The following is a 24969-nucleotide window of genomic DNA, read 5'->3' as shown; positions in this document are numbered from 1 at the left end:
TAACTCCTTGAATAGTCTGGCTCCCTATCACCAACCTCAAGAGAAAAAAAGTGACTGACAGCTTGAGGTGGACTACGCGTACAGGTACAGGCCTGTAGGAGCATTAGACTTCTAGAATCTTCCTCTACATCCTTATGCTTATTTTACAGTTGGTATAGTGGTTTTGTTTTGGGGAATATTTTTAATTTTGATTGTTATAAGAGCCACACTGTAGATTATCAATTTCAAACCTTTGGTGTCTAGTCATGAAAAAAATAATAATGAAAACATTTTTATATATAGTTATTATACTTGTTACCTCTACTCAGGCATCAACAAATAACACTGAAGTCAGACTTTCACAATCTCTAGCTACTTCTAGAAATGTAACCAAAGGTTGGCTATGTTCCTATAATCAAATGCTTGGTCAGAATTCCCTATTGATATATCCTGTTCGAGACTTCACCACCGTTCCTAAATGTGTTGTCAATCGTATCCGGCAGAGCTGGGTTGGATACAACCCTATCATCAGCTATCCTGTCTGTCTGTCTTATTCCAACCAACCTATCCCATGCTTTTATATTTACACTGAGATTCTTCCTCCAAATGTGGACCATGAAACAATGGAAAACATACAAGATGTGATCAGGGAACGTTTAGAAAAATTTCACAATGGATCCCTCAAAGGTGAAGGTCCACATTTATATGCTTGTTCTGGTTCTGACCCATGGCTTATCGACCTCCAACAACAAATCTCAGAAAACTTGGAGAAGCTTGTTTGTGCACCCCGAGGCTATGTTTTTGTCTGTGCAGGAGAAAAACACCAACTCGGCCGACTGTGGGCCCGCAGATGTGTTAAAGGGTGGATCATGAGAGGGCAATGCTTCCTAGGATCTCTCTCTATACCTATGTCCATATTTGATTCAGACTAGACTAGCTCCTCTAGGGAATCCATATTGATTGGGTAACCAGGAAAATAGCTCCTTTTATTCTTTGGGAAGAGCCTAGTTGCCAAGAAGGGATGATGCTAATCATGAACATATGTATTTTTTTTTAAAGTCACCTCTCTCCAATGAATCTCTAAGAATACATCCTGATGTAATCTGTTTAGAGACCTTTTTTGTTAATTACCAGCAGATATAGTTAACCGCTTTAAAATGTCATAGTTGGTTTGATAATTACATTTTTAAGACCCAACGCCCAGAAATGTAGCCCAGCAGAAGAATGCTTGCCTAGCTCACAGGAGTGAGGACCTGTCTTCTAAACTCAGCAGCCCCACCCCAGCTCCAAAAAGCAGCTCTCAATCAAGGTGTATCTTTGGCCAGGTTTGTGAAAAGTGTTCTTTCCTGATTGTCCCTTGCAGCCAGAGACAAGGAAACCAGGAGTTCCTTGAAAATTAGACTTATAGTATAAAAGATGATTAAAAACTACTTTTGCTGAAGAGCACTGGTCACTTACTTGGGCCCACTGATTAAAAGCAGGCCAAAAGCTCAGATGTGTCTTTGCTCTAAGCCAATCTCTCTGCAGTCATTTTGTGATCACGTTGGAACCCAGGGAGGACATCTTTATGACAAGGGATGGAAACTACTCCTAAGAAACATAGGAATCTCCTCAGGTCAGATCACCACCACCAGGCAACAGTGACCTGTTTCTCTCCCCTCAAGTGACGAAGCAACAACTACTTCCAGAACACCTCCAGGAAACAAGGATAAAATAATGATCAACCAGGGCATAATTTGTCCCAAAACTGTATAATAATCCGGCATGCCGATCTCTCCCTAAACATTAAAACACAAAGTTCATGGCTTTACTCAAAGACCGCACCCAACATGTATTTGAGTGCTATCTTCCCATGACATGCATGTGCTATATAATAAATCTTTCTTCTCTACCTTTCACTGTCTCTTTATTTGTTACATAAGACATGTGGAACTCCTGGGGTTTGGGCTGGGGTCTAAAACTCCAGTTTCAACATCATTGCAATAGGTGACAGTAGTACTTATCACATCAGCATGTGGGTAGTTTGGATGGGGGCACCAAGGAAGAGGCAAAGAGAGAGGGACAGAGAGACTGTCCCCATGCTCCAATATCTGAAGACAAAAACTAAAAAGAGTGAAGGATTTATATTTATTTTAGGTTACAATATCAGAGGTGTGAGTCTATCATGGGTGAGGAGAGTAAGACAGAATAGATCAGCTTGCACCAAGAAGCAAATGCAGAATGCCTGTGTCAGCAAGCTTCCTTCCTTCTCCATTTTTACCCTATCTGGGCTGCCAACCTATGGGATTGCCACCCACATTCAGGGTAGATCTTCTCCCTTAGTTAATCCTAACCCAGACACACAAAGATACACTTTACTCATCTCCTAGGTGCTTCTCAAGCCAATCAAGTTGACAATCAAAATTAATCATCACAGTTATGCTTCTCTTTTGAAGTTAACTTTCACATATTTATGTAAATAATTTTTATTTATGTCTCATGGACATTTAAGCATATATTCACCGATGCATGAATATGAGAATATATTCGCTTATTTCTACATGCACATTTGTATTTTTACTATATACTTCTTCATACTTACGTTTCTTTATGGGGTTTTTTTTTCATCAATGTCTTGGGAAACAACCCCCATACAGTCATGTCTTTAAACTATTTATCATCTTCCAATCTATGTCAATATTAGTCCAAATTCTTTATAAACTTCCAAATTATTATTTGTAAACTTCCAAGTTATACGTGTACATTTACATTTAACCTATTCCTGTGTCTAGTAACTTTTACCTAGTCCTATCAATTTATCTGAATATATTTTTATGAAGATATGTATATATTCTCCAAAACAAAATACTGCTTGTTGAGTTGGCCATTTATTCCTCAGCCTATACTGGATTTTCCAGCAAATGCCATGAAATCTCCCAGAGTTCCAGGGCCAGGCTTCTCACCTCAGTCCACTGCCTCTTGGTATTCTGAAACTCCCAATTTGGGCATAAATTTCCTATCTTCAGATAGGAGGAGGCTTGCCTACAAGATGAGCTCTGTTTCACTACATGCTACATACTGCAACCACAAGACGTTTTTAAACAAGTCTTCTCTTTGGGTTTCTACTCCAAGTAAAGGTTTCTTAGGGTATCTATGTCTTCTGTTTCCCAGCCACGCATTATTTGGGACTGACCAGTCGACCTGTGGATCCACTTAGAGCTGATCAAAACTGGCTTGTTAACGTATCTATAGTCTTCAAATTCATAGGCCATTTTCTTTGACCTTCAGAGTTCCCCCAGTAGCTCTAGACCCAGTCCATTCCTACTCCACCAATTCCTTGTGCCACCTTACTGACATTCCTACTGGTGTCACAGCGACACCAGGCTGGGATCTCCCTGAATTTTTGTTTATCCCAACTCCAAACACAATCACATGGACTTTCCTGTATGTGCTTCAACGAAGATCAAAAATCTAAGCTATCACCTTCTTTAGAAGTTATAAGAAATGAATGAGATCCCACTAAGTGCTTTAGCTAGGTTTGTTTTTTTTTTTCTTAAAAAAAAGGGGGGGCACTGTCTGGCTGCTTTCTTTATACAAAGGCTAGGAACAACTGGCAAACAAGGTGTTCTCAGCTTTTGGATTCTAGCATTGCCATCATACTGAGCACAAGTTAAGAGGCAGAGTTGTTTTATTGTATGAATTTCATTTTTACATACTATGCAAATGAGGGTTATATTTTATTTATGCATCTGTATATCATGTGTTGTCAACATTTACTTATTTATGCATAAATAGCTCTTAAGTTTGGTGTTATTCTATTTGCATAATTGTGTCTTTCCTTCACCATTGTCTGGGCAAACATCCCACCCTACCCCGGACATCTACATATCTGTGTGAATAAATATGCAAATGATCATGTACCTAATAACAGAGCTTCAAAACACATGAAGCCAATGCAGACAGAACTAATAAAACACAAATTAATAATTACTCAGGAAGTGGCTCTGTGGCTCATGTGATAGAGTACTAGCCTTGAGCTGAAGAGTTCAGGGACAGTACCCAGGCCCAGAGTTCAAGCCCCATGACCAACCAAAAAACAAAACCAAAAAACAGAATGACAATCAGAGATTTTGATACTCTTTTCTCAATGATAAAAACAAGTAAAAACATACGGGGGATAGAGAGAAGAACATCATTCAAATTAATCTAGCATACACCTTTGGAATATTCTCCCTAATAAATGCAGAATGTATATTCAAGTGCATGGGGAACATTCACCAAAATAGACCATACACTCGATCATAAAACCATTCAATACTTCTAAAAGAATCCAAACCATACAAAATAGACTGACTACGATGTAATTAAGTTAGAAACTGATGCCCTCTCCCCACAGCAAAAAAAGATTTCTCCAAAGATAACCTAAGTATTTAGAAATCCATGGAAACACAGAACGGGCATCATACCATATCAACCATGAGCACCACACGTAAACACTTCATAAGCATTCTCCTCTTTATTAAATGATCAGCTTCCTAGAAGACCTTTGGCTGCTCCAACACTGTGTGAAGGGAAACCTTGCCCAAGGGTTCAGCCTTTGAATTCTTCACCACACATCCTTCCCTTATTGGCAAGATCTTCATTACCATTATGAACACTCCAACACGGGGCTTCTCAGTCAATACTGACTGCCATGCCTACCCTTATTACATCATCAGATTCTTAAAATGGGAATTCCTTCTGTTGGTCATACTCAACTACGTGGCTAAGTCATGGACAACAGAGAAAGAAGCTGAGGGAAGATCCAAGTACGATAAATCATTCCTCCATGGTTCTCATGAGGAACATAGCAGCCTTCAGGCAAGATATGGGAAGAGGATTTCAGAGAATGCTCACCTCACCTTGGGTTCTCAGAGGCCTAGTGGACATCTTCTTGTCTTGACGGTGCTCTCTTCAGAGAAGATCACACTCCCTTAAAGGAAGATCTGGAAACAAAAAGAATGAGAGATGCTCAGATAGAAATCCTCTTCCTGTGAATGAAGCAGGGCTTATCTTTAGCTCATAGTTAAGAACAGGAAATAGGGGATGGGAAGGTGGCTCAGTGGTAGAGCGCTTGCCTTGCATGCATGAGACCCTGGGTTCAATTCCTCATCATCACATAAGCAGAAAAAGCTGCAAGTGGCACTGTGGCTCAAGTGGTAGAGTGCTAGCCAAGCCACATGTCTGTCTTTCTTAAAAATAATAACTAAGAAAATGGCTTTTCTCCTCCCAGCCTGTTTCTCTGTGTCTAAGATAGAGTTTGCAACTGGGACAGGTCAAAGATTATATTGATGCAGTACTAATAGAATAAGAGATGTATGTTGGTAAGTCTGAGGCTTAAGCCTGGAGGGATTTGGGGCAAGTGTTACTGGGAAGTCATGTCCTCCAGACAGGATAAGTGCATGGGTGGAACACTTCAACCAGAAGTACTTCTGCAATGTAGGTCCATGTAATGAGAGACTAGCTTTCAGGCACCATGGGTGGTAAAGAATAGGAGGAGGAAGGCAGGAGCTTGTATATATGGATCTCTCCTCTCTCCTGTCTCCCCTCTAACCGATCCCTTTCTCTCCCTTCCCCTCTCTTTTTCTCCCTCCACCCCCAATATCATTAGATGTCCTGCTTCTTATATGGCCAAAATTTCACATCTACTTGGAGCTTAGGATATAGCAGTAATGAGCCCAGATACTCAGCCTTTTCATTTTATAGATTTTTTTTTTGAAAAAGTGGGAGGATAGTGTCCTGGACCAGAAGACTTCAAAGAGATCCCCAAACTCTATTAAGTAGGCACAGACCAGGTAAGTACAAAAGAGATTTTGAGACACTAAGGGACATCTTAGTGTGGGCTGCCCATCACATGATTAACTTAGCCTTGAATTAATCTTAAAAGCCATGTCTCTACTAGAGATTTAGAGACTCTACTAGAGACTCAAGTAGAAATGAAATGGCATAATGGCATTTAGGAGAGTAGGCTGGGGTGTCCTCCCTTCTAACAGGAAGTTCTCTTCAGGAAAGCAGGAGCTGGAGAAGGCTGGTCAGGGAAGAGAAAGACAGCATAAGACTTGGGACAGCCATTGGATTTCCAAACTCCAGGTTGGAAATCTCTAAGCCTCAGCTTCACAGGAAAAAAATGAGGGGGGTCCTATTATTTTTATGTCAGAAGATTAGTAACAGAAGGATAGAGTTTCTAACAGCTTCTAGGAGAGAGTTTGAGATTGTGTATAGAAAACGGACTTTTTAATGTGCCGTATGAAATCTGTTCAGAGACTGTCAGGACTCACAGTTAATATTCACTGAGCACTTGGTATATTCCAAGGACTTGTGTAGTTCAGTCCCTGTTTAAATTTTGCCTCATTTGGGTTTCCTAATGGCCCCATTTGTCATCATCCTTTTACAGATGAAGAATCAAGGTTAAGTATCTTGTTCAGTGTAGCTCAGCTAGAAAATGGCTCAGCCTGGCTTTGAACTCTGGGTGTGGAAGGCCACACACTTAATCAGTCTGGTTGTAAAGGGTATAATGATTATCAAAGGGTATCCTGAAGTTCCACTGAAGGTTTGGATGCCACAGACTGGCTCTGATATGAGTTGGCAAGAGTGAGATTTGGATCTGGGTTCACAAGAGTACTTTGAACTAGGTATTCTACTTTGTGGAATGTCTGAGGGGTTTATTGTTGTTTTTGTTTCTTTTATAAGAGTTTTCATGAAAAGTTACAAATAAAAGTCCCACCGCCTGAGCATTACCAGAGATACTTCAATTTGTGAACCAGTTGTGTTGACTAATAACCATTAGGTGTTCGGACAAAGAATCCTAGACTTAGTGGTTATTGCCTCCCTCTCCACCAGCATTCCAACTTTTCAGGCAACCAGCTAGGACTCACTGGTTAACACACACACACACACACACACACACACACACACACGCAAAAAACAACCACCAGGGTAACTACCAGTAGCTCACACCTGTATTTTAGCTAATCAAGAGGCTGAGACCTGAGGATGGCCATTTGTAGCCAGCCTGGGCAGGAAAGTCTATGAGATTCATACCTCCAATTAATTACACACACACACACACACACACACACACACACACACACACACACACACACACACGCCAGACGTGGAGCTGTGGCTCAAGTAGTAGAGTACTAGCCTGGGGGGGAGGGGAGGGAGAAGTTCAGGGACAGTGCCACCCACACCCTGAGTTCCTGCCTCAGGACCTGGACCCAAAAAAAAAAATCAAAACAAACATTAAAAAATAAACAAAACAGGCAAGCAGAAGTTCTCACCCAATCCCAAAGCTGCTGAACTCATCTGGAAATAAATCTTCCTCTTAGCCAAATCTTAACCTCCTTGGGATACAGGTCCAAAAGCTGTACCCTCCTGTCCCAGGCCCAACTTCCACCCAAGGCACGAACCCACTTGAGATCCACGGTCAGATGTGAACCACACTCAGCCCAGGCCTGAAGTCCTTCTATTAAAAACTTTCTAAATTAAAAACATTCTGGAATTTATTATTATTACTATTATTATTATTATTATTATTATTATTATTATTATTATTATTATTATTATTGCCACTTCCCACGGCCACTAGCAGGGACATTTTACTCTACAGGAGGTGAAACCTGAAGCCACAGAGCCACCAACCACGCCTGAGCCTCTAGGAGGAGAAAATCCTGGCGGGGGCCGGGCCCGAGGCTCCACCCCGCCCGCCAGGCCAAGCCTGAGGCGCGTCCCCATTCCTCGACTGTCCTGATAACTCATTCCTCCAGGCTCCCCGCTAGTTCGCACGACTCCCTTCGCCTTAACGGGCGCCCCCAAGGCCAATTTGGCGCGACTTCGCTACTAGAAAACTTCACTCACTGAGGGACTGTGAAAGTGTGTGAAGGTCCCCCGCCCCTGCCGCCATCCAGCGCGTACTCGCCCCGGGACTACAATCCCCAGAATCCTTTGAGAGGCCGGAAGTCAGTCGTAGCCGTCAGCCTTTCCCCTCTCCCCCGCCGCGAGCCTTTTAAAACAGAACACTTGAACAACAGCGACTTTCAGACTCCTGGGACCATCATCTCCTCTCTCAAATAGGAGCCAAGTAACGAAGTTCGTGAGGGGATCCTAAGCGTGGCCTCTGCTCTTCTGATTTTTTTTTTTTTTTGCCTAAAAGACTACTCCCCCAAAAGCCCTTGCGGCCACTTCCGTTTCTCGGGAGCCACCGAGGGGTTATCCAGTGCGCCTGCGCAGGGTTCTCCTGCCTCTTCCGGTCCCCAAGTCCTTGGGTTTCAGGGAATTTGCTCCTGGTCTGTCAATGCCCGCGTCGTGTCCTGTAGGCAGCCCCTGCCCATCTTACACATGGAACTTAGTTAGAAAATGCAAAGTTACCTCTTCTTCCCCGAGGTCAGCCATCATAGGGTCGATCCAAGATACAGAAGAAGCCTACCTTCTTGGTACCCAAAAGAAGCTTTCTACAAAACTCACAGTGGTAGTCACTAAACTTCTGGTACTCGGGTCTCACTCTGAGGCTAGAGCTTGGGACTGGCTTCCCTGAGAACTGGGCTGTACTGTCACCCTCTGACACCCAGAAGCTTCAGATTGGGTCTCTTCAGCTCATTGAGAACTCTTGAAAATAAAAATTACACTTGTTTCTTGTTTTAGTTACTTACATATGTCCCTCCCATGGAATTCATCACACACCCCAATGGCAGACTCTATTTTATCATTAATGTTATTCTTGCCTCCCTGTGCTCTACTCTGTGGTATAGACTTCACCCACTGAATCCTGCTTAGGTTCAGCCAAAATGAAGGGGAAGTCCATATTTTTTCCTGGACAACACACTTCCTAATGAGATAAGAACCACCCACTAGGGCCCACCTTCTAATTGTCCATAGCACCTCCCAGTAGGCATAGGGACCAAGTTTTTAAATACATGCACCTTTGAAGAGATGTTGAAGATTTAAACTATAGCAACTTCTCCCCTGAGTGAATTGCCATGTCTGGAGACCCTGAGCTAAGGGCTAGCCTGACTGTAGTCCTGAACAGTGAGGACCATGTCATCCCATGGTGAGTGACACTATCCCAAGATGGCTTTTATGGGATCCCTTCTCCATACACATGAAGACATTTCTGGGTAGATGATTTATGGTAGAATTTTTTCTACCTAACACTAGGTTCTGCTGCTTATCATGTTTAGTCCATCCAGAACAATCCAATCTCCTCTGTCCTTTGTCCTTGAAGGTCCGTCCTCATGTCCTGGTGTTGGTGGCCTATTTTGTCTCAGCCACTTTAACAATATCCCCTTCCTCTTTGAGGATTTATCTCTGATTCAGATCTCAGAACCACATATTTTCTTCTATATTTGAGTTCTGCCCAAAGGCTGTCACTGTCCTAGAGAAAACTAGACTGAATTCCATGAAGCTAGGAAAGGGGGCACATGCAGGTAAGGAGCCTAAAGCAGGCTAGAGAGATGAAATGCAAAAGAGACTGTGTGTGTGTGTGTGTGTGTGTGTGTGTGTGTGTGTGTGTGTGTGTGTGAAGGACAATGAATGGCAGAGGAGTCAAAGATGAAAACTGATGATGCCACTAAAAAGGAGTTTTATGCTGTTCTGGGCACAAATACTTTGGTGCCATGGCACAGACAGTGGTTCCAAGAAGAAGGCTTTCCTTGGAATCTGAATGGAGTTGTGTACCACTCTGGTGCCCTGAGGAATGAAAGTTGAAGAACATTTCAAGTCAGCATCCTCAGTGATGATCATTTTCCTGATGAGTGAGAAACAGTAGAAGACCGAGGGAGTAGGTGGATCATGGCTGTGGCCAACAAGAGGATACAGAGCCATAATCAAAGACAATATGCAACACACTTAAGTCTAAGTCAGACATTACAGTTAGTACTTTAAGGGATTATTTTAAGTATTAAAATGAGTCTACATGGAATGTGATATTGTACTATGTGTACAAAGTACAGACTGGACATTCAGGTTGTGGGTCAGCAGATGAGTTATGCGGTGGTCCTCAAATCATCTAACTGCTGTGGGTCTTAGCTCCATCCTCTGTAAAAGACAAAAATCACAGTGGTTACATAAAGGGCAATAACAAAGGCAATAAATGCACAATGCAATACCATGGAGGACATAATCATTGCCAAGACAAGGTGGTATGTACTTATTAGCCCTGAGCTGTCCCTCTAATAGAATTAAATACACCTGGGAAATTATTAAGCAAACAATAGAAGTCTGGCAGAGAAAAACGGCAAGCGACCTCAAAACCTGTATGTCTCTACTCCCTCAAATATTAAGGACTTGGTGCTAAAGCGACTTACAACCTAGAATTACCAAGAAATATGACACTATACACACATGAATGTGCACACGCATGCACACACACAGAGCATGCATACACAAATACATCTGCTCTATCTTGCAAGAAGCCCAGGTGAGAACTAATTGAGAGCCCCATAGCTTGCCTCACAACTGAGTCACCAGCAAGTAGCCCCAACTTCCCACAGCAACATTGAAGCCATGTGTCTGCTGCTTTCTGCCAGTGATATAAACTCAGAAGTGGCTTTGATACTCCTCTTCAGAGGTAATCATGTGGTGGTAGTTCTTTACCTTAATTGTGGTGTTTGCATGAAACTGCATATGTTATAAAACTTCACTGAGCAGGGCACTGGCTGTTCACCCCTGTAACCCTAGCTGTTCAAGAGGCTAAGATCTGAGGATCACCAGCCTGGGCAGGAAAGTCTGTGAGACTCTTGTCTCTAATTAACCACCAGAAAACCAGAAGTTTAGCTGTGACTCAACTTGACAGAATGCTAGTCTCGAGCAAAAGAATTCAGGGACAGAGTCCAGGTCCTGAGTTCAAGCCCCACGACCGCCAACACACAAAACCCTTCACTGAGCTACACAAAAAGTGAATGCATGTGTATAATTAGGGAAATGGGAACAGCACCACAGATTGTCCAAGTTTTAATTTCCTGTTTTTATATTGTACTATAGTTATGCATTATACTAACAGTGGGTGATATGTGTAAAAGGCCTCCTTGTGCATTTCCTTTAGTATATACTTAATTGTAAATTAAAAATGTTAAGCTAATGGCAAGATTAGAAATCCCTCCTCTACCAACATTTTTGTAAATAGTCATATAGTCATGTACTACACAAGGATGTTTGGGATAGCGTATTCCATATACGACTGTACTCCAGAAATGGCTCTGAAATTATTCAATTCAGTTTATTGATTGACCATTAAATTGATATAATTAAGCTGAAAAACTCCTTTTGCCTGCCATCTTAGCTCTCTTAATATAACACAGTGTTACTCCATATTTGTGGTAGTGCCAGAATAAAGAACCCTACTGCATTGGCAGTCATACTGAAGAATAGTCCTACAATTATGTACAGTATGTAATACCTGATAATAAGCAACAGTGTTACTGGTTTCTATTCACTATTCTCATTCTTCAGTCTAAGAATTAGGCAAATGGGAGCGGCAGGAAGAGACAATAACAGCAGTGGGCACTCTAGCCTAGTTCCACCTAGAAGAAAACTGGTTCAAAGCTTCCCTCTTCTGTGGCAAGGGATTCACTAAGTCAGCCAAGCCTGGCAGCCCCCAGCTACCCAACTTTTGTGAGCACTTTGGGCAGGAAGGAAAATGAGAATAAAATATTGTCCTCCTGGGGTGAGTTAACCATTTGGTGCATCCACAGGAGCTCCTTTGGGCTGGAATGGGCTGCCTCAAAAACAGAACTGGGAATCCAAAACTGCTGAAAGCCAAGCAGCAAAGTTACTGGGGTAACAGAATCCTGGTAAGCCAGGGAGATAGAATCTACTTCTTTGCAGACAAAGCAAGGCAAGGTTTAGAATAAATGACAAAAGACTATTAAGGTGGTCGCTCCAGTTGACTATGGAAAGGCCACAAGACTGGAGCTGAAGCTCTTCCCCTGAGGATGAGTGTGGGTGGATGTATGGGGGGCTGGAGGTAGAATTCATGACGAAAATCCCTGCAACAGACAGAGGGCAGGACTAGTATTGGAGTCTAGACTGATGGATTCATCCTTACCCTTCAAGACCTTGTTGAGCCACTGGATCATGGCTATCTTTTCTAGGTCTAGATCTTTGGTAGTGATGGGATAGCCTATCTGTAAGGGTGGGGGTAGGATCAATGGGTCATTTCTTCTCCAGGGCATCAGCAGAGGAGTCTTGCGTTTCTGGGGTCCACAAAGATCAGATGAGGGTATTTGATCGCTCCGATGTTGTGGCTGGCTAGAAGAATCCTGTGTGACGGTGGCATGTGTGATTTTCCTTTGTGGTACCACTGAGGCTGAAGAGCTCACCTGCTGGTCTTTCTCACTGACATTTCTTACCGGCTTTGGGGGAAAAGAGGATGCCAGAGAAGGAAGTCCTGCAGTACGTCCACTCTTTTTCTTCTGCAGGATGGAGAAACCTCCAGTGGAGGAACTGTAAGAACTTGCGATCGCATTCCTTTGGCTGCATGAGCTTGTGGAGATCTGGGATTTCGAAAGCAGACTGCTTAGTGAGGTCTTGTGGCAAAATTCTCTCTTCAGAGGCCCAGGCCTGGGCATAAAAGAAGAAAGTACCCCATTGACCACCAGGCGCCTGAACGCAGATGGTGCCATGTCTCTGCCATCCAACGCCTTCCCGGCACCATGCTGCCTTTTGGAGACGATCTGGCTTTCCTGCTTGGCCAGCCCTTCTACCCTGTCCCCCAAGGTAGCCAGCTCTTCCTCTTTCTCTTCCTTGGCTTTTGATTGACTGCCACTGTCTGGAAGGGCTTTTATCACCACGATCTCTTTTGCATATGGAAATGAGAGGTGGCCAGTGAGTGAAGACCATATATTCAAGACTGACTGCTGGAGAGCCAGCCGCAGGGTGACTTTACCCTTAGCGGATGTCAAGTTCAGGCTCACTGAAGGACAGGGCATCTTGGAGCTGGACACAGACAGCACCGACTTCTTCTGCTGGTCCTTCCAGGTCGCTGAGGAGAAGACCCCCAAAAACACACACCGAGCCTGCTCTACTGGATACCGTTGCCTATGGACGATCACAAGTCGCCGGCAGTGCTGACGACGACTTGCAGACGCCACACGATCCTCATAGGACACCCTCCGGGCCAAGTTCAAGGACGGGGCTACCGCGTGAAGCCGGAAAGCTGGAGGAATCCGATGGCCATGGTGCAAGGACCCGAGACGCACAGGTTTCTTATGGTGGTGGCCGCCCCGTAGATCGGGGGACTGTGAGTGAGACCGATCCCGGCTCAGATAACTCCCCATGAGGGGCAGTTCTGCACGATCGCCCCCAGAGGGTCGGAGAGGTTTTCCGTTAGCTGCGCGCAAGGAGCCCCAAAGCAAAGCCCGCACGCTGCGGGGGAGTTGGGCTTGTGACGTGGTCATGGATGGAGCGCGCGTGAGCGAAGAAAGGGCGAAGGGCGCCATGCGCGCGTGGCCCAGGCCGGCATGGGGGGGGGGAGGAGGCGTGCGCCCCTGGCGCGCCACGCCCCCCAAACCAACTCTGGTCTGGGGACAAGTCAGGAGTGTGCCCCGGCTCCCCGTCCCACCCTAGCCATGGGCCACCCCAGGCTCCAAGCTCACAACCCTCCCCTAGAGATACCACTTCCCAGGCCTGCGCCTGGTTATCTTATGGGCTGTCAACCAATGGAACTGCAGACCAAGTCAACCTCCGTTCTTTATCAATTAACCAGCTCTGTGTGGTTTGGTTTGGCATGGGCAAACAGTTCTAAAGACATCTACCTCCCTTTTCTCACTTCAAGAAGATTACATTGGACGTTTTGATCTGTGTATTTGCCCCGCACCCCTTTTTCCTTTTCACCTAGGATCTCATTGAAATCTCCCCCCTATCAATACGTATAGACTAATCACATCCTTTTCCAGGCTAGTTGGTATTCATTTACTTAACCAAATCCAGCTCTGAAGTCCTCCTGCCCCCCTCCCTCTCTCTTTCACACACACACAAATGTGGAGATTTTGGTGTTTACACAGCCTAACTCAGAGGCACAGAGATACATATTTTTATCCATAATTGAGCGAAATTACTGTCAGGAACCATTCCCCCATTGGCAGAGAGAGTGCAAATAAACAATTTTATGCCTATGATTTCTTCAGCCATTTCTAGATTACATCCAGGTCTCTTCTCCAGCTGACTCGGGCTCCTTTTGGGAAATGCTTGGCCCTCTATTGCTTCCCTTCCATCATGGGGTGGAGGAGAGGGGAAGGAGAGGTGGGAGGGTGGGGAATCTATGTGTGTATTTCCCCAAAGTTTACCGTCCACCCTCAGCAGCATGAAGCACAGCTGGAGAGCTCTGCCTCTGACCACTGGGAATGGGGCCAGGGGCGTTTACTTTACCCCTTTGCACTGAGAGGGGCTCTCTCTGAGAGGCTAACTTGGGCCTGTGAGTCTGAGGGTGTCTGTGGTCCTCACTGTCAGTGAACAACAACCCCAGGTAGTTCCAACAGGATGTCGCATAGGGGCGGGTCTGCAGTGACCACATTATTCCTGGCAATCTCCTAAACAGACAAGGCACTGACTCCATACCCTCAGATTATCTTCCAGGCACAATCTCCTACTCTGTTGTCCTTTCCTGGGACAACATCCAAACACCAGGGACACCGAGTCCCTTTGAAGATGTAAGCCTCATCTGACTCCTACTCAGTTCCTGTCTCTCTCATTCCCGTCTTCCTGTCTGCCTAGGAAATGTGTGACTGTCCCCCCCCCCCCAGGGGACACTGGCTCTTATGCCATAGCTGCTTGCTTCCTTGCTTTGTGGCTTCATTTTATAAACTCTGCAGCCTCCATCCCTCCAATCCCCCCTCCAATCTGTGGCCTTTTCTAGCTGTTCAAGACAAAACAATGTATCCAGCACTGCCTAACAACTGCAAATCAAAAGCCTTCTAATGTTTCGGTTGGTTTCTCTGCTCTTTGTTTCAACACATCTCATCTGAAATTTCAAGCTGAGCCTCACTTTGTATTCTCCTCTGCTTCAAGTCCTCTAGCAGGCTGCTCAGGCAATGTACAGACCATGATGACAGCAGAGTTGCCAGAATGCCAAGGGACAAAGTCTTCCTAATACCACTTTTGCTGGGTCTGCTTGCTAAAATTAAAGACCGTCTCATCACCAAAGTGAGGAGCAATCACCTTCAATGCCTGATAGAAGACACTGTATAGTTTTGTGTTATAAAAGCACATGAATTTGGGGACAAGAAAGGACAATTGATGACTATCTTCACAATCTACCACACTAATAGAAGTGTGATGACAATAATAATGATAAATAGATGACAAGTGTGATAATAATAAACACTTGATGAATCCATAGGAGGCAAGAAAAAAATAAACAACAAAGGAGCACAAATAAAGAACAAAGGGCAAGATGGTAGACATAAATCTACTTATACCACTCAACACATTGAGCATAGTCACGTCAAAGTTTGCAGATCTGCTTTTTGTACCCTGTTTATGATAGACATAAGGACACAAAGTCTGGTCCTGGTTTTTTTTTTTTTGTATCTGTGAATTTTATCTAATGCAACTGATAACACACACACACACACACACACACACACACACACACACACACACACACACACATTTCAAACACCTCCCAGCCACCTGACTTCATTGGAAAAGTGACAGCTTTCTACCTCATCTGCTGTAACCACCACTTTACAACTGAGAAGTTCCACTTCTACCAACAACCACTTGAAGCCAAATACCAGATTTATTATAGCATTTATGTTTGTCTTAACAAAACCATACAGCCAATATTTTGCTTAAGGCTTGATTGAGATATAACACATCATATTATTCATCTATTCAAGGAGGCTTTTAGTCTATCTTGTGTCATGAAACTGTCACCAAAATCAATGTTAGAGCTTAAAAAATTATTTTCAGGCTGGGAATGTGGCTTAGTGGTGCAGTGCTTGCCTAGCATGCATGAGGACCTGGATTTGATTCCTCAGTAACATAAACAACAAAAAAAACTTTAGAAAATGTTTTAGAAAGAAACTTTTGTACTCTCTAGGTGTCAATCTCTAACCCCAGACAACCACAAATCTCTAACTATTTGCCTAGTATAGACATTTCACAAGAATGAATAAATATAATGTGTATCCTTTTGTGACCAGTTTCTTTCATTTATTATAATGTTTTCAAGGTTCATCCACATTGTATGTTATTTCTTTTATGCCACCATTACATTCCATGGTTAAGACAAACCACATTTTCTTTATTGTGCATTTAGGTGATAAATATTTAGGTCGTTTCATTGTTTGGGAGGTTTTAAGTAATGATGTCATGGACCTTCATATACACATGATTGTGCTGATATGTAGGTTCACTTGGCTCACATACACTCCTTAGCAAAGAAATTGCAGGGGCCTATGATGACTCTTAATCTAGCTTTTTGTGTAGCTACTAGTCAGTTTCCGAAGTGGATGGACCATTTAACGGCTCCACAGAGTGTAGAAGGACTTTCACTTCCTGCATCCTCGCCAGCAATTTTCATTTTCCATCATTAGCATTATGGCCAACTGAGGAGGAGTGACGTGGAATTTCATTGTGGCTTAGATTTGCATTTCCTTTATGGATAATGATGTTGTTGAGCATGTGTTTTATGTGCTTATTGGCTATTTGTTCATAGTAGTGTCAGTCCAAAAACATCCAGCATAGTGAGGAAAGAAGGAAGTTTGCATAATTAACCACGAATGATTTAGATATTCATATGGAAGGGGAAAAAAAAGAAATAAATTTGGCCCTTCTCTACTTCACCCTATATAGAGAAAGCAATCTCAGGTGCCTGTAGATCTAAACATGAAACAAACAAAAATAATAAACAATAGTTCATCAATGATTTTTTTTAAAAAAAGAGTAAATATCTTCACGATATCAAGATAGAAAACATTTCTTTAAAAGAATTCAAATAATACCATTTAGGACAAAAATAACTCCCAAGAGTACTGCATTAAAATAATATCACTCATCTCCTCCAGCCTCCAAAGAGTGACCTGGACACAATGATATATATATTTGTAGTCCTAGCTACTCAGGAGGCTGAGACAAGAGGACTAACTTGAGCCCAAGAGTTAGAGATCAGCCTGAGCAAAAGAGCAAGACCCTGTTTCACAAGGAGTAAAGGGTAAAGACACTAAATGAGAGAGGGAATCTGTCATACCTTGAGGTCAAGTGTGTCCCTCAAAGATGGTCTCTAGAATATCTACCATGTTACGCACTCTACTGCAAGGTGACCTTGCGCATCACTATCAAGAATGGGGATTATTTCCTCTGGAGAAATAATAATACTATTTATCATTATAAGAAATATTATTTCTTCTCCTGACTACATCTTTTGAGATCTCATGACTACCATGAGATCTTCCAGGGACGCTCACTTTGGATGCTCTTCTTGTGAAGTTGGTTGCAGCACAGGAAGTTCAACTACCTTGAATTGTCATGGTAGAAAGACCATAAGTGGGCACACCTGTTTACAGACCTCGCTGAGCTTCCAGATGGCAGTCAGCATCATCTAGCAGACATATAATCCAGTCAAGATTTCAGACAGATGACAAAACCAAAGGAGACATCCCACATAAGAATTATGCAACCAAGCCCTTCTCCAATCTCTGATCCTCTGAAACATGAGCAAAAGAAAATCATTGCTGCTTGTTTTGCATCACGGCATTTGGAAGTCATTGTTACACTGTAATAATGAGACCTGACAAAGAATTGTATGCCCAGAAAACATAAAAGACTCCTTACTAATCAATGAGAGAAATAGACAGACAATGGGCAGTAATAAGAGAACAAAAGGCTTGAGATCAAATTGTCCATTTACCATCAACCTCAATGACAATTAAGGAAAGGCTAATTAATGGCATGTTGTGGCATAATGAGACACGCTAATACAAATCTACTACAATGGAAAAATAGCACTCTTCTATAGTTGAAGGCACACATACCTACCAATTTTACCATAAATATATACACATGTGTGAACATGTGTGTTTAGGTGCATTTGTGTGTGTGTGAGAGAGAGGCTCAGGTACACCAGAAAACACATGCATGAATGTTCAGAGTAGCAAAAGATAGAAACTGGCAAAAATTCAAAGTTCCATCAATAGTAGGCAGACAAATTAATCATACCATATCAAACAATGGAAAACCTGGTGGCTGTGAAAATAAGCAAAGTATAAGTCATTATAGCAATAGGTAAAAGAATCTTGCAAATTATGACTAAAAATACCCATGACATGAATCCACTTAAATTGGGCTAAGACCCAAGCAAAACATGTATTTGGGGAATAAAAGAATAAAAATCAGGGAAATGATAAAATCAAGATACTTCATCCTGGACACCTTTTGAGGTTAGCGAAGGGCTTGTGAAAGGAAGTAGGAGAAGCTTCTGGAATGTCAAAGCTATTGCACATCTCCTGTTGGGACATAAATGTTTGCTTTAAACTTCACATTTCTAATGAAATCACATACAGCTTAATAGATTCAATTCTTGCACTTGAGAAAGCTGGTAATGGTTATTAACAATCTGGTCTTGGTTTGGGGCCAAGGATGGACTTGACTTGTGGAATGGCATAAAAAAAAACACATGATTGGAGTCTGTAAACACAGAAGAGAGGGGTTGAAACAGCCATGGGACATATCATCATCATCATCATCATGATCATCATCATCATGGTTATTTTGCTGGTACTGGGGCTTGAACTCAGGGCCCTGCACTCTGGCTTGTCTTTTTCAATCAAGGTTAGTGATCTACCACTTAAGCCACAGCTCTGCCTCCAGCTTTTTGCAGCACAATCAGAGACAAGAGTCTCACAGACTTTCCCTGCAATCCTCAGATCTCAACCTCCTGAGTAGCCGGGGGTTATAGACGTGAGTCACTAGCGCTCGGCTTTGGGATCTTTTCTTGGTAATTTTTAATTTTTTAATGTTATTCTAAAGGTGATGTACGCAGAGGGTTACGGTTAGGTGGCTTTAGTTTTTTAAATAAGAAAAATTCTAGGGATGCAACTGTGTGTGTGAGAGAGAGACAGAGACAGAGACAGAGAGAGACACAGAGACAGAGACAGAGAGATTGGGAGAGAGATTGGGAGGGAGGAAGGAAGGGAGGGAGAGGATGTCTGCGGGAGGGTTATGCCAATTCAGAAAACCAAGTGCCACCTGATTTTAAAAAGACTTGTGCATGAGCTCAGAGCTCTGAAGCCAGAGGCCGGACCTTTCAGCGTGGGGCAGGCTGGGAGGAGGGTGCCTTCTTCTTCTTGTTCTTCTTTTGAATTTGTGGTGCTCAGCTGCAGCGCACAGCTGGGAGGAGGTTACCAGGATGCGGGGGGGGGGGGGGGGGGAGGGAAGGTCCCAGGCCATGTCCCCACGCGTGATGCTCTTCAGGTTCCACGCGCGGCCGCTCTGCCTCTGCTGACTCTCTCCACCGAGGGTGTGTAGTCCCTGGAAGAAAACTGCAGGAGACTTGGGAGAAAAACACAGAGCACACGCGGGATCCATTCGGTCCACGCGTGTCCCAGTTCACACGGGGAACCCTCCCCTCTCCACCTTGTCTTCTCCCTACATCCTGCGCCCCCACCCCCGGGAGGGACGGGACGGCAGGAGTCGCCTCGGGGACTTGCACTTGGGCACCTTCGACGCCCCCGGGGTGGGAAAGAAGGAGCGGGGCGGGCTTGGGAGGGGCAGAAAGAGGGGCGAGGGGCGGTCTAAAGCCACCGCGGCCCGCCTCTCTCCCCCCTCCCTCCAGCTCCGCCCCCCTGCCCCACCCCTAAGCCCCGCCGCCCCGTCCGGGCCCCGCCCGCCCGCCCGCCCGCCCGCGCGCGCGCCGGTCCAGCCTGCGATCACACTGCCAGCCAGCCCAGAAGCTACCGGGGAGACCCGCGCCGCCGGAGATGCCGCGGCTCGCCGCGCCGTGCCTGCGCCTGTGGCTCTGCCTGGGATTCCTCGACGGTGAGCACGGGGCGCTGCCAGTCCACTGCTGGTCCCGGGACTGGGGGCGGGGGGGGTGTTCCCTCCGTCCCTCCCTCCCTCCCCAGGCTGTGCGCCAGTGGTGGGGGACTCCGCGCCGACGGCAGGCAGGAGACCGGGCAGCCTGGAGGGTGCGCACGCCCGATGGGTCTACCTTCCCCTCCCGCCTCGCCCGGTCCCTGGGACAGCGGGTAGAGATTGCAGCCGGGTCAGGGACGGGGGTGAGCGGAGGGGGTGGCGGGGAGACTGCGCCTTGGGAGATCGGATACTCTCAGGCTTCCTGGCTGAGACCAGGCGCTGCACTCCCGACCCCACCCCGCTCCCCAGGTACCCCGAGGCACCCATTCCCCCCACACACACACCCCGGGGCCCGGGACACCCTTCGCCCCGCACTTCTCCTGTCCAGGACCCTGAGGTTTTGGCGCCCCACTTTCTCTAGGCCAAGGACTGCAGAGATCCGTGGACCCCAAATCCATTCCCCCTCCTCCCCCCCAGCTCAGACAGGCAGAGCTCAGGGTTAACTGTGCAAGAGCAACTTGGAATCCAAGGCCAAGCTTTTTTATTTTTAATTAAATGTTATTATGAAGGTGATGTACAGAGAGGTCATAAGATACGGAAGCCGGGAAAAGGCCAATAATCTTGAGTGAAGGGAGAGGGTTCACTTGGGATGTGACTGACCAGGAGCCCTGAAGGCCAGCCCCAAGGAGCCCGGACTATGGCGCAAAAGGATCAAGACGCACAGGACTGAACGGTTTAGGTGTGAATTGGTGATCTGTCTCTGGCAGGGAGCGAGGACGGGAAAGAAGGGAGAGCGGAGGAGAAGGAGGAAGCGAGGGGTTGGATGGAGGTATCAGGAAGGAAGAGGCAGAGAGGGGAGGATGAGCTGGAAATCACTCTAGAGAGATCAGGGCGGAGGGGGCATCACAGAGCCCTGTGTGTTTCATTGGAGGAATGCTGAGAGATTGGGGGGGGGGGGCCGGAATGATCAGTTGCTTTTGCACTCCATAGAAGCTGAATACTGGCTTTGCATACTCTACCCTTTCCGATTTCTTTCTATCCTTTCCGATCCCAGAGTATGAGGCCCAATTTACAGACAGAAAAGCCGACATTAGGACTTGAACTTGGGGCCAGAAGGCTGTCCCTAAACTTTCCCTAAAACTGGTGCTTTGCCACTCCATCCACCTCCACTTAGTCTCCCAAACTTTCCTGCCCAAGCTGCCTTCAAACCATGATCCTCAGATCTCAGCGTCCTGACTAGCTCAGATTACAGGCATGTACCACTAGCACTGGGCTCCCTAGATTATCCCTTGCATCCAGCCTCAGGACCAGTCTCTCTCTGCTGCACAGTGTGTGTTTGTTGAGTGAGTGAGTGTGGGGGGGAGAGGAGAGAATGGAAGCGTGATTGAACCGCAGAGGTAAAGAATGGAAGACCTCCCCCACTGCCCAGGAAACGTGCAACAAACAGCTGCATGTCGTATCTGAGGCTCAGGATAAAGGTTGGACTGGGGTAGCTGGAGAGGAAGCAGTGTGGGGACCCTGGGGGAGGAGATCTAAGAGGAAGGGGGGCTTGCAGAGAGACAGGAACAGCCTGCAGGTGTGAGAACGAAGGGATGCCAACGTGAGTGGGAGGTGGGAGGCAGGGAAGGGAAGCCATCTCTTCAGTAAGCACTGGCCACGTATCCCAAACCCAGCTGTGAAGGGGAGAAAGGGTATTTGCTAGGAGTGGTGTCCCAGACTGGACGTGACTATGACTGGCGGAAAGATAACACTGATGGCAGAGACCCTGTCCCTGTGAGCTCTGTACCTTGTTCCACCCACTCCTGGGGTGGAAGAGGACCCAGGAGTTCCCAGCAGGAACACGAACCCCCAAGGGAGAGTCTGGGGGTGTAGCTCAGTGGCTCAGTGGTAGGCGCTTGCTAGTAGGCAGGAGACACTGGATGGTATCCTTAGCCCTGCAGAAGAAGCCTCAGCAATCCTAAATTCAATCAAGTACCAAGAAAACCAGAATGGAAGCCTGGTGAGAAACCTTTAAAGACTATAGAATATCATGGTTTGCTTTTGTTTGTTTGCTTGCTTTGGCCATCCCCTTCCCCAGTCCGTGTTGTGTGATTTGGACTCTCCTTTGCCCCTCCCTCCCTGCACCTCAGTTTCCCTCTGAGTTGCAGTGAACAGGTTGGTAAACACTCTGCGCATGTACCTGGGCGGGACTTCAAGGTTCAGCCCACAGTCTGACGCCATTGATAGGAAAGGTGGTAAATGACATACTCAAGAACTTTCATCTTTGAGGACTTCAAGGGAGGGGCTTCATCTCTAGACAGTGGGCAGCCAGCTTGGGATGTTCAGAGAAAGTAGCAGAGATTTTTTTTTTGGGGGGGGGAAGGGACATGAGCCTGACCTGAGGACACACCCCTGCCATGGCTTGAATCTCACCTGGCCGATGCAATTCTCTGCTTTCTTTACTCCTCAACCCTCACCCAAGCCAGGAGAGTAGGAAGGGAGCGGGGATGCAAGTAGGTGCCAGAAGAATATGGGGGCTGGGTCTGCTTCGTTGGTGTCTATGGACCTGCTGGCCCTCGTCCAGTTCTGCAGGCATGCTAATGTCCACGCCGCTGGTCAAGCCACCATGCCTACAGCATGAAGCCACTATGGCTGAAGGGTTCTGTTTCCTTTCCAGTGCACACTGTCCTCCCCCCTCACCCAGGCAGGCCCACACAAGGTATCATAATGGACAGTCCACTGAACTCCCCCAGTATGCCAGTTCTGTGCAAGCCAACCAGCCATGGCGACCTCCTCAGAATGGGCCTTGGCCTGCAGGGTTTCTTGATGTGGCAGCCAGACATCTGTAGCCCAGGGATGAATTTGCTCAGTGGTCCCTGGGAAGCCCAGCTGGGAAGCCAGCACAGGAAGAGTGTCCCTTCCCACTGAGGGGTCTGCAGATTTCAAGGAAGGGAGTTAGAAGCTGGGCAAAGAACCCCTTAAAGGCTCAGACATACAAACATCAGCTGTTGCATCGTCGGGACAAGTGAATGATCAGATGAAGCTAGAGCCTGGGGTTGAGTAGCCAGGATGGACCCATGGATCCAGTGGTTGGTGGGAAGATAGAAAGAATGCCAGGTTTCTGGCTTAAGAGAAAGGGTGGATCATGTGATCACTTATCAGATGGGGATCCCCCAAAAGGAGAATCAAATATGGAGAAGTCTGGCCTTCAGGACTTTCCATTTAATGTAATGGGGGCAGAAGGAAGACCAGGGAAATTAAGTAGGGTCCTAGCATGAGGAAGGAAGTTCTCTGTGTCTAGCTGGCCCCTCCTGCTTCATGTTTGGCTATTTTCATACATGGAGCAGATAGATAGATCTCTCTGCACCTGGGTCTGTGTGCCACCGTTTTCTGAGATGGCCCAGGAGTGTCAGATGGGCAGGGAGAGGGATCCAAAGAACCTCTCGCACTCTGTGACAGACAAGCTTCAGACACGTCCCACTTGGAGGCAGGGATTCCTGCCTTTCGATCCTTTTCAGACACTGGCTTCCTCTGGGATCTCAGTTTTCCGGTCAAGCGGAGGGGACCAGTCTGGGAGCAGGAAGGTGCTGTGGGAGGGTCAGGTGCCTGCTCTGCCCCGCTGTGGGCGGGGTGGACAGTGGACACGCCCCCTCTCCTTTGCCCAGCCCCTCTCCCCCTTGGATGGTGGGGGAAGGGGGAAGACAACTAGGACTGGACAGACACACAGGTCTGGGTGGCAAGTAGAGGAGCCCCCGCCACGTGGCCAGCAAGGTCAGCAGGGGTTCATGGGAAAGGACTTGTCGGCCACAGAAGAGGACATCCTGCCTGCGTTTCCCTCTTCCTGTGGCAGGAGCCGGTGGCCCCGATTTAGCCGTGCTGGGGGGCCACCTCTGAGCCAGCTGGGCTCATTGATAACATTGCTCAGGCTGCTGCTGGTGAGCAGAGACCTGACCCCAGCAAGACCAGGGCAATGGCCTGGCACAGCTGCCTTGAGCTTAGTGCTCAGCACCTGCTAGGGTACCTCTCACCTCTTTGACACCCCCACGGGGTACTGAGGCAGCCCACCTTCCCAGCCCATCCATCCCTGCTCTCCTTCCTTAGCAGTACCAACCGCACAACATCTTCCTGGCTTGTGTCTTCCTGCTTAGCCTAACTCGTAGCTCTGAAACACAGATGAGAGCCAGGCATTGGTGGCTGTAGCTACTCAGAAGGCTGAGATCTGAGGATCACAGTTTGAAGCCATCCCAGGCAGAAAAGTCCTTGAGACTCTCATCACCAATAAACGAATCCTTCCCCCCCCACTCACACACAAAGTGGAGCAGTGATTGAAATAGTAGAGTGTTAGCTTCAAGCAAAAGAAGCTCAGGAATAGTACCCAGGCCCTGAGTTCAAGCCATAGGACTGCCACACATCCAAAAACCACAGATCCCACCCTTCAGTGTCCCCACCTTCAAAGATAGGGACCAGATTCTTGAACTACAGAAGCTGGTCCTTGCTGGAGCCCAAGGACAACCCTAAACCCACATGCACCCAGCCTGTACCTACTGAGCTCTAGCCAATTACCAGGACCTTTTCCTACTCCAGACAGACTCCCGAGGAAGCTTCGGGAAGACAGCCTTAGCCTCCAAATGGAAGGTTGCACCAAGGGCTGGAAGGATTTCATGCCCATTCTAGGTGTGCCCCAAGAACACAGAATTCCGGCTTTCAAGTATACTGAAGGAATCCCTTTATCCTCACCTAACTGGGGATCCTGGTCTCAGTTTGCCTAAATTCTGCACAGTAAATTCTCTTTTTTATACTGTTATGAGTATGCAGGTATACACACATGCTCACTCATGCACACACACACACACACACACACACACACACACTACACATACACACTCAAACTTAGAGCTTCTAGTTGTTAGTTACACTTTGGTGTAAGATGGTTCATCCAATTGTTTCAAACAAGGAAATGTGGGAATTTTAACCTTGTGGTAA

General features: G+C 46.1%; 2 protein-coding genes and 1 long non-coding RNA gene across 7 annotated transcripts in view; 1 reads left to right on the top strand and 2 right to left on the bottom strand.

The window, feature by feature from the left end:
- LOC138808067 (uncharacterized) overlaps positions 1-7921 on the bottom strand; it is a 148637-nt gene extending 140716 nt beyond the window's left edge. For 3 of the 4 annotated variants that reach the window (XR_011366376.1, XR_011366377.1, XR_011366374.1), the window contains exons 1-2: positions 7858-7921; positions 4860-4943 (exon numbers count right to left, since the gene is read on the bottom strand). This is a non-coding gene — a long non-coding RNA (uncharacterized lncRNA). Of the gene's footprint in view, positions 1-4854; positions 4944-7857 lie in introns of all 4 variants that reach the window. The other variant, XR_011366375.1, reaches the window with a different exon arrangement.
- Positions 7922-9654: 1733 nt separating this feature from the next.
- Positions 9655-13433, bottom strand: LOC138808030 (nuclear envelope pore membrane protein POM 121-like). The gene is made up of 2 exons (XM_069993994.1): positions 12041-13433; positions 9655-10032 (listed from the first exon to the last, which is right to left on the bottom strand). The coding sequence occupies exons 1-2, from the start codon at positions 13431-13433 to the stop codon at positions 10004-10006; spliced, it is 1422 nt and encodes a 473-aa protein (XP_069850095.1). The 3' UTR covers positions 9655-10003.
- A 6455-nt stretch (positions 13434-19888) lies between these two features.
- The window catches only part of Flt4 (fms related receptor tyrosine kinase 4), a 43368-nt gene continuing 38287 nt past the window's right edge, over positions 19889-24969 (top strand). For both annotated transcript variants that reach the window (XM_069993855.1, XM_069993854.1), the window contains exon 1: positions 19889-19971. In XM_069993855.1, the coding sequence (XP_069849956.1) occupies positions 19914-19971 (58 nt within the window). In that variant the 5' untranslated portion in view covers positions 19889-19913. The remainder of the gene's footprint in view (positions 19972-24969) is intronic.

This window comes from Dipodomys merriami, unplaced genomic scaffold, assembly GCF_024711535.1.
Source record: "Dipodomys merriami isolate MVZ:Mamm:240054 unplaced genomic scaffold, mDipMer1.0.p SCAF_44, whole genome shotgun sequence".
Classification (NCBI taxonomy): domain Eukaryota; kingdom Metazoa; phylum Chordata; class Mammalia; order Rodentia; family Heteromyidae; genus Dipodomys; species Dipodomys merriami.
This window is presented reverse-complemented; position numbering and strand designations above follow the sequence as displayed.

Excerpts from the sequence above, each read along its gene's own strand:
- LOC138808030 (XM_069993994.1), bottom strand. The coding sequence starts at position 13,433 with ATGGCGCCCTTCGCCCTTTCTTCGCTCACGCGCGCTCCATCCATGACC. Across the intron at positions 10,033-12,040 it reads GCTCAACAAGGTCTTGAAGG|AGGATGGAGCTAAGACCCAC; the intron begins GTAAGGATGAAT and ends TGTCTTTTACAG.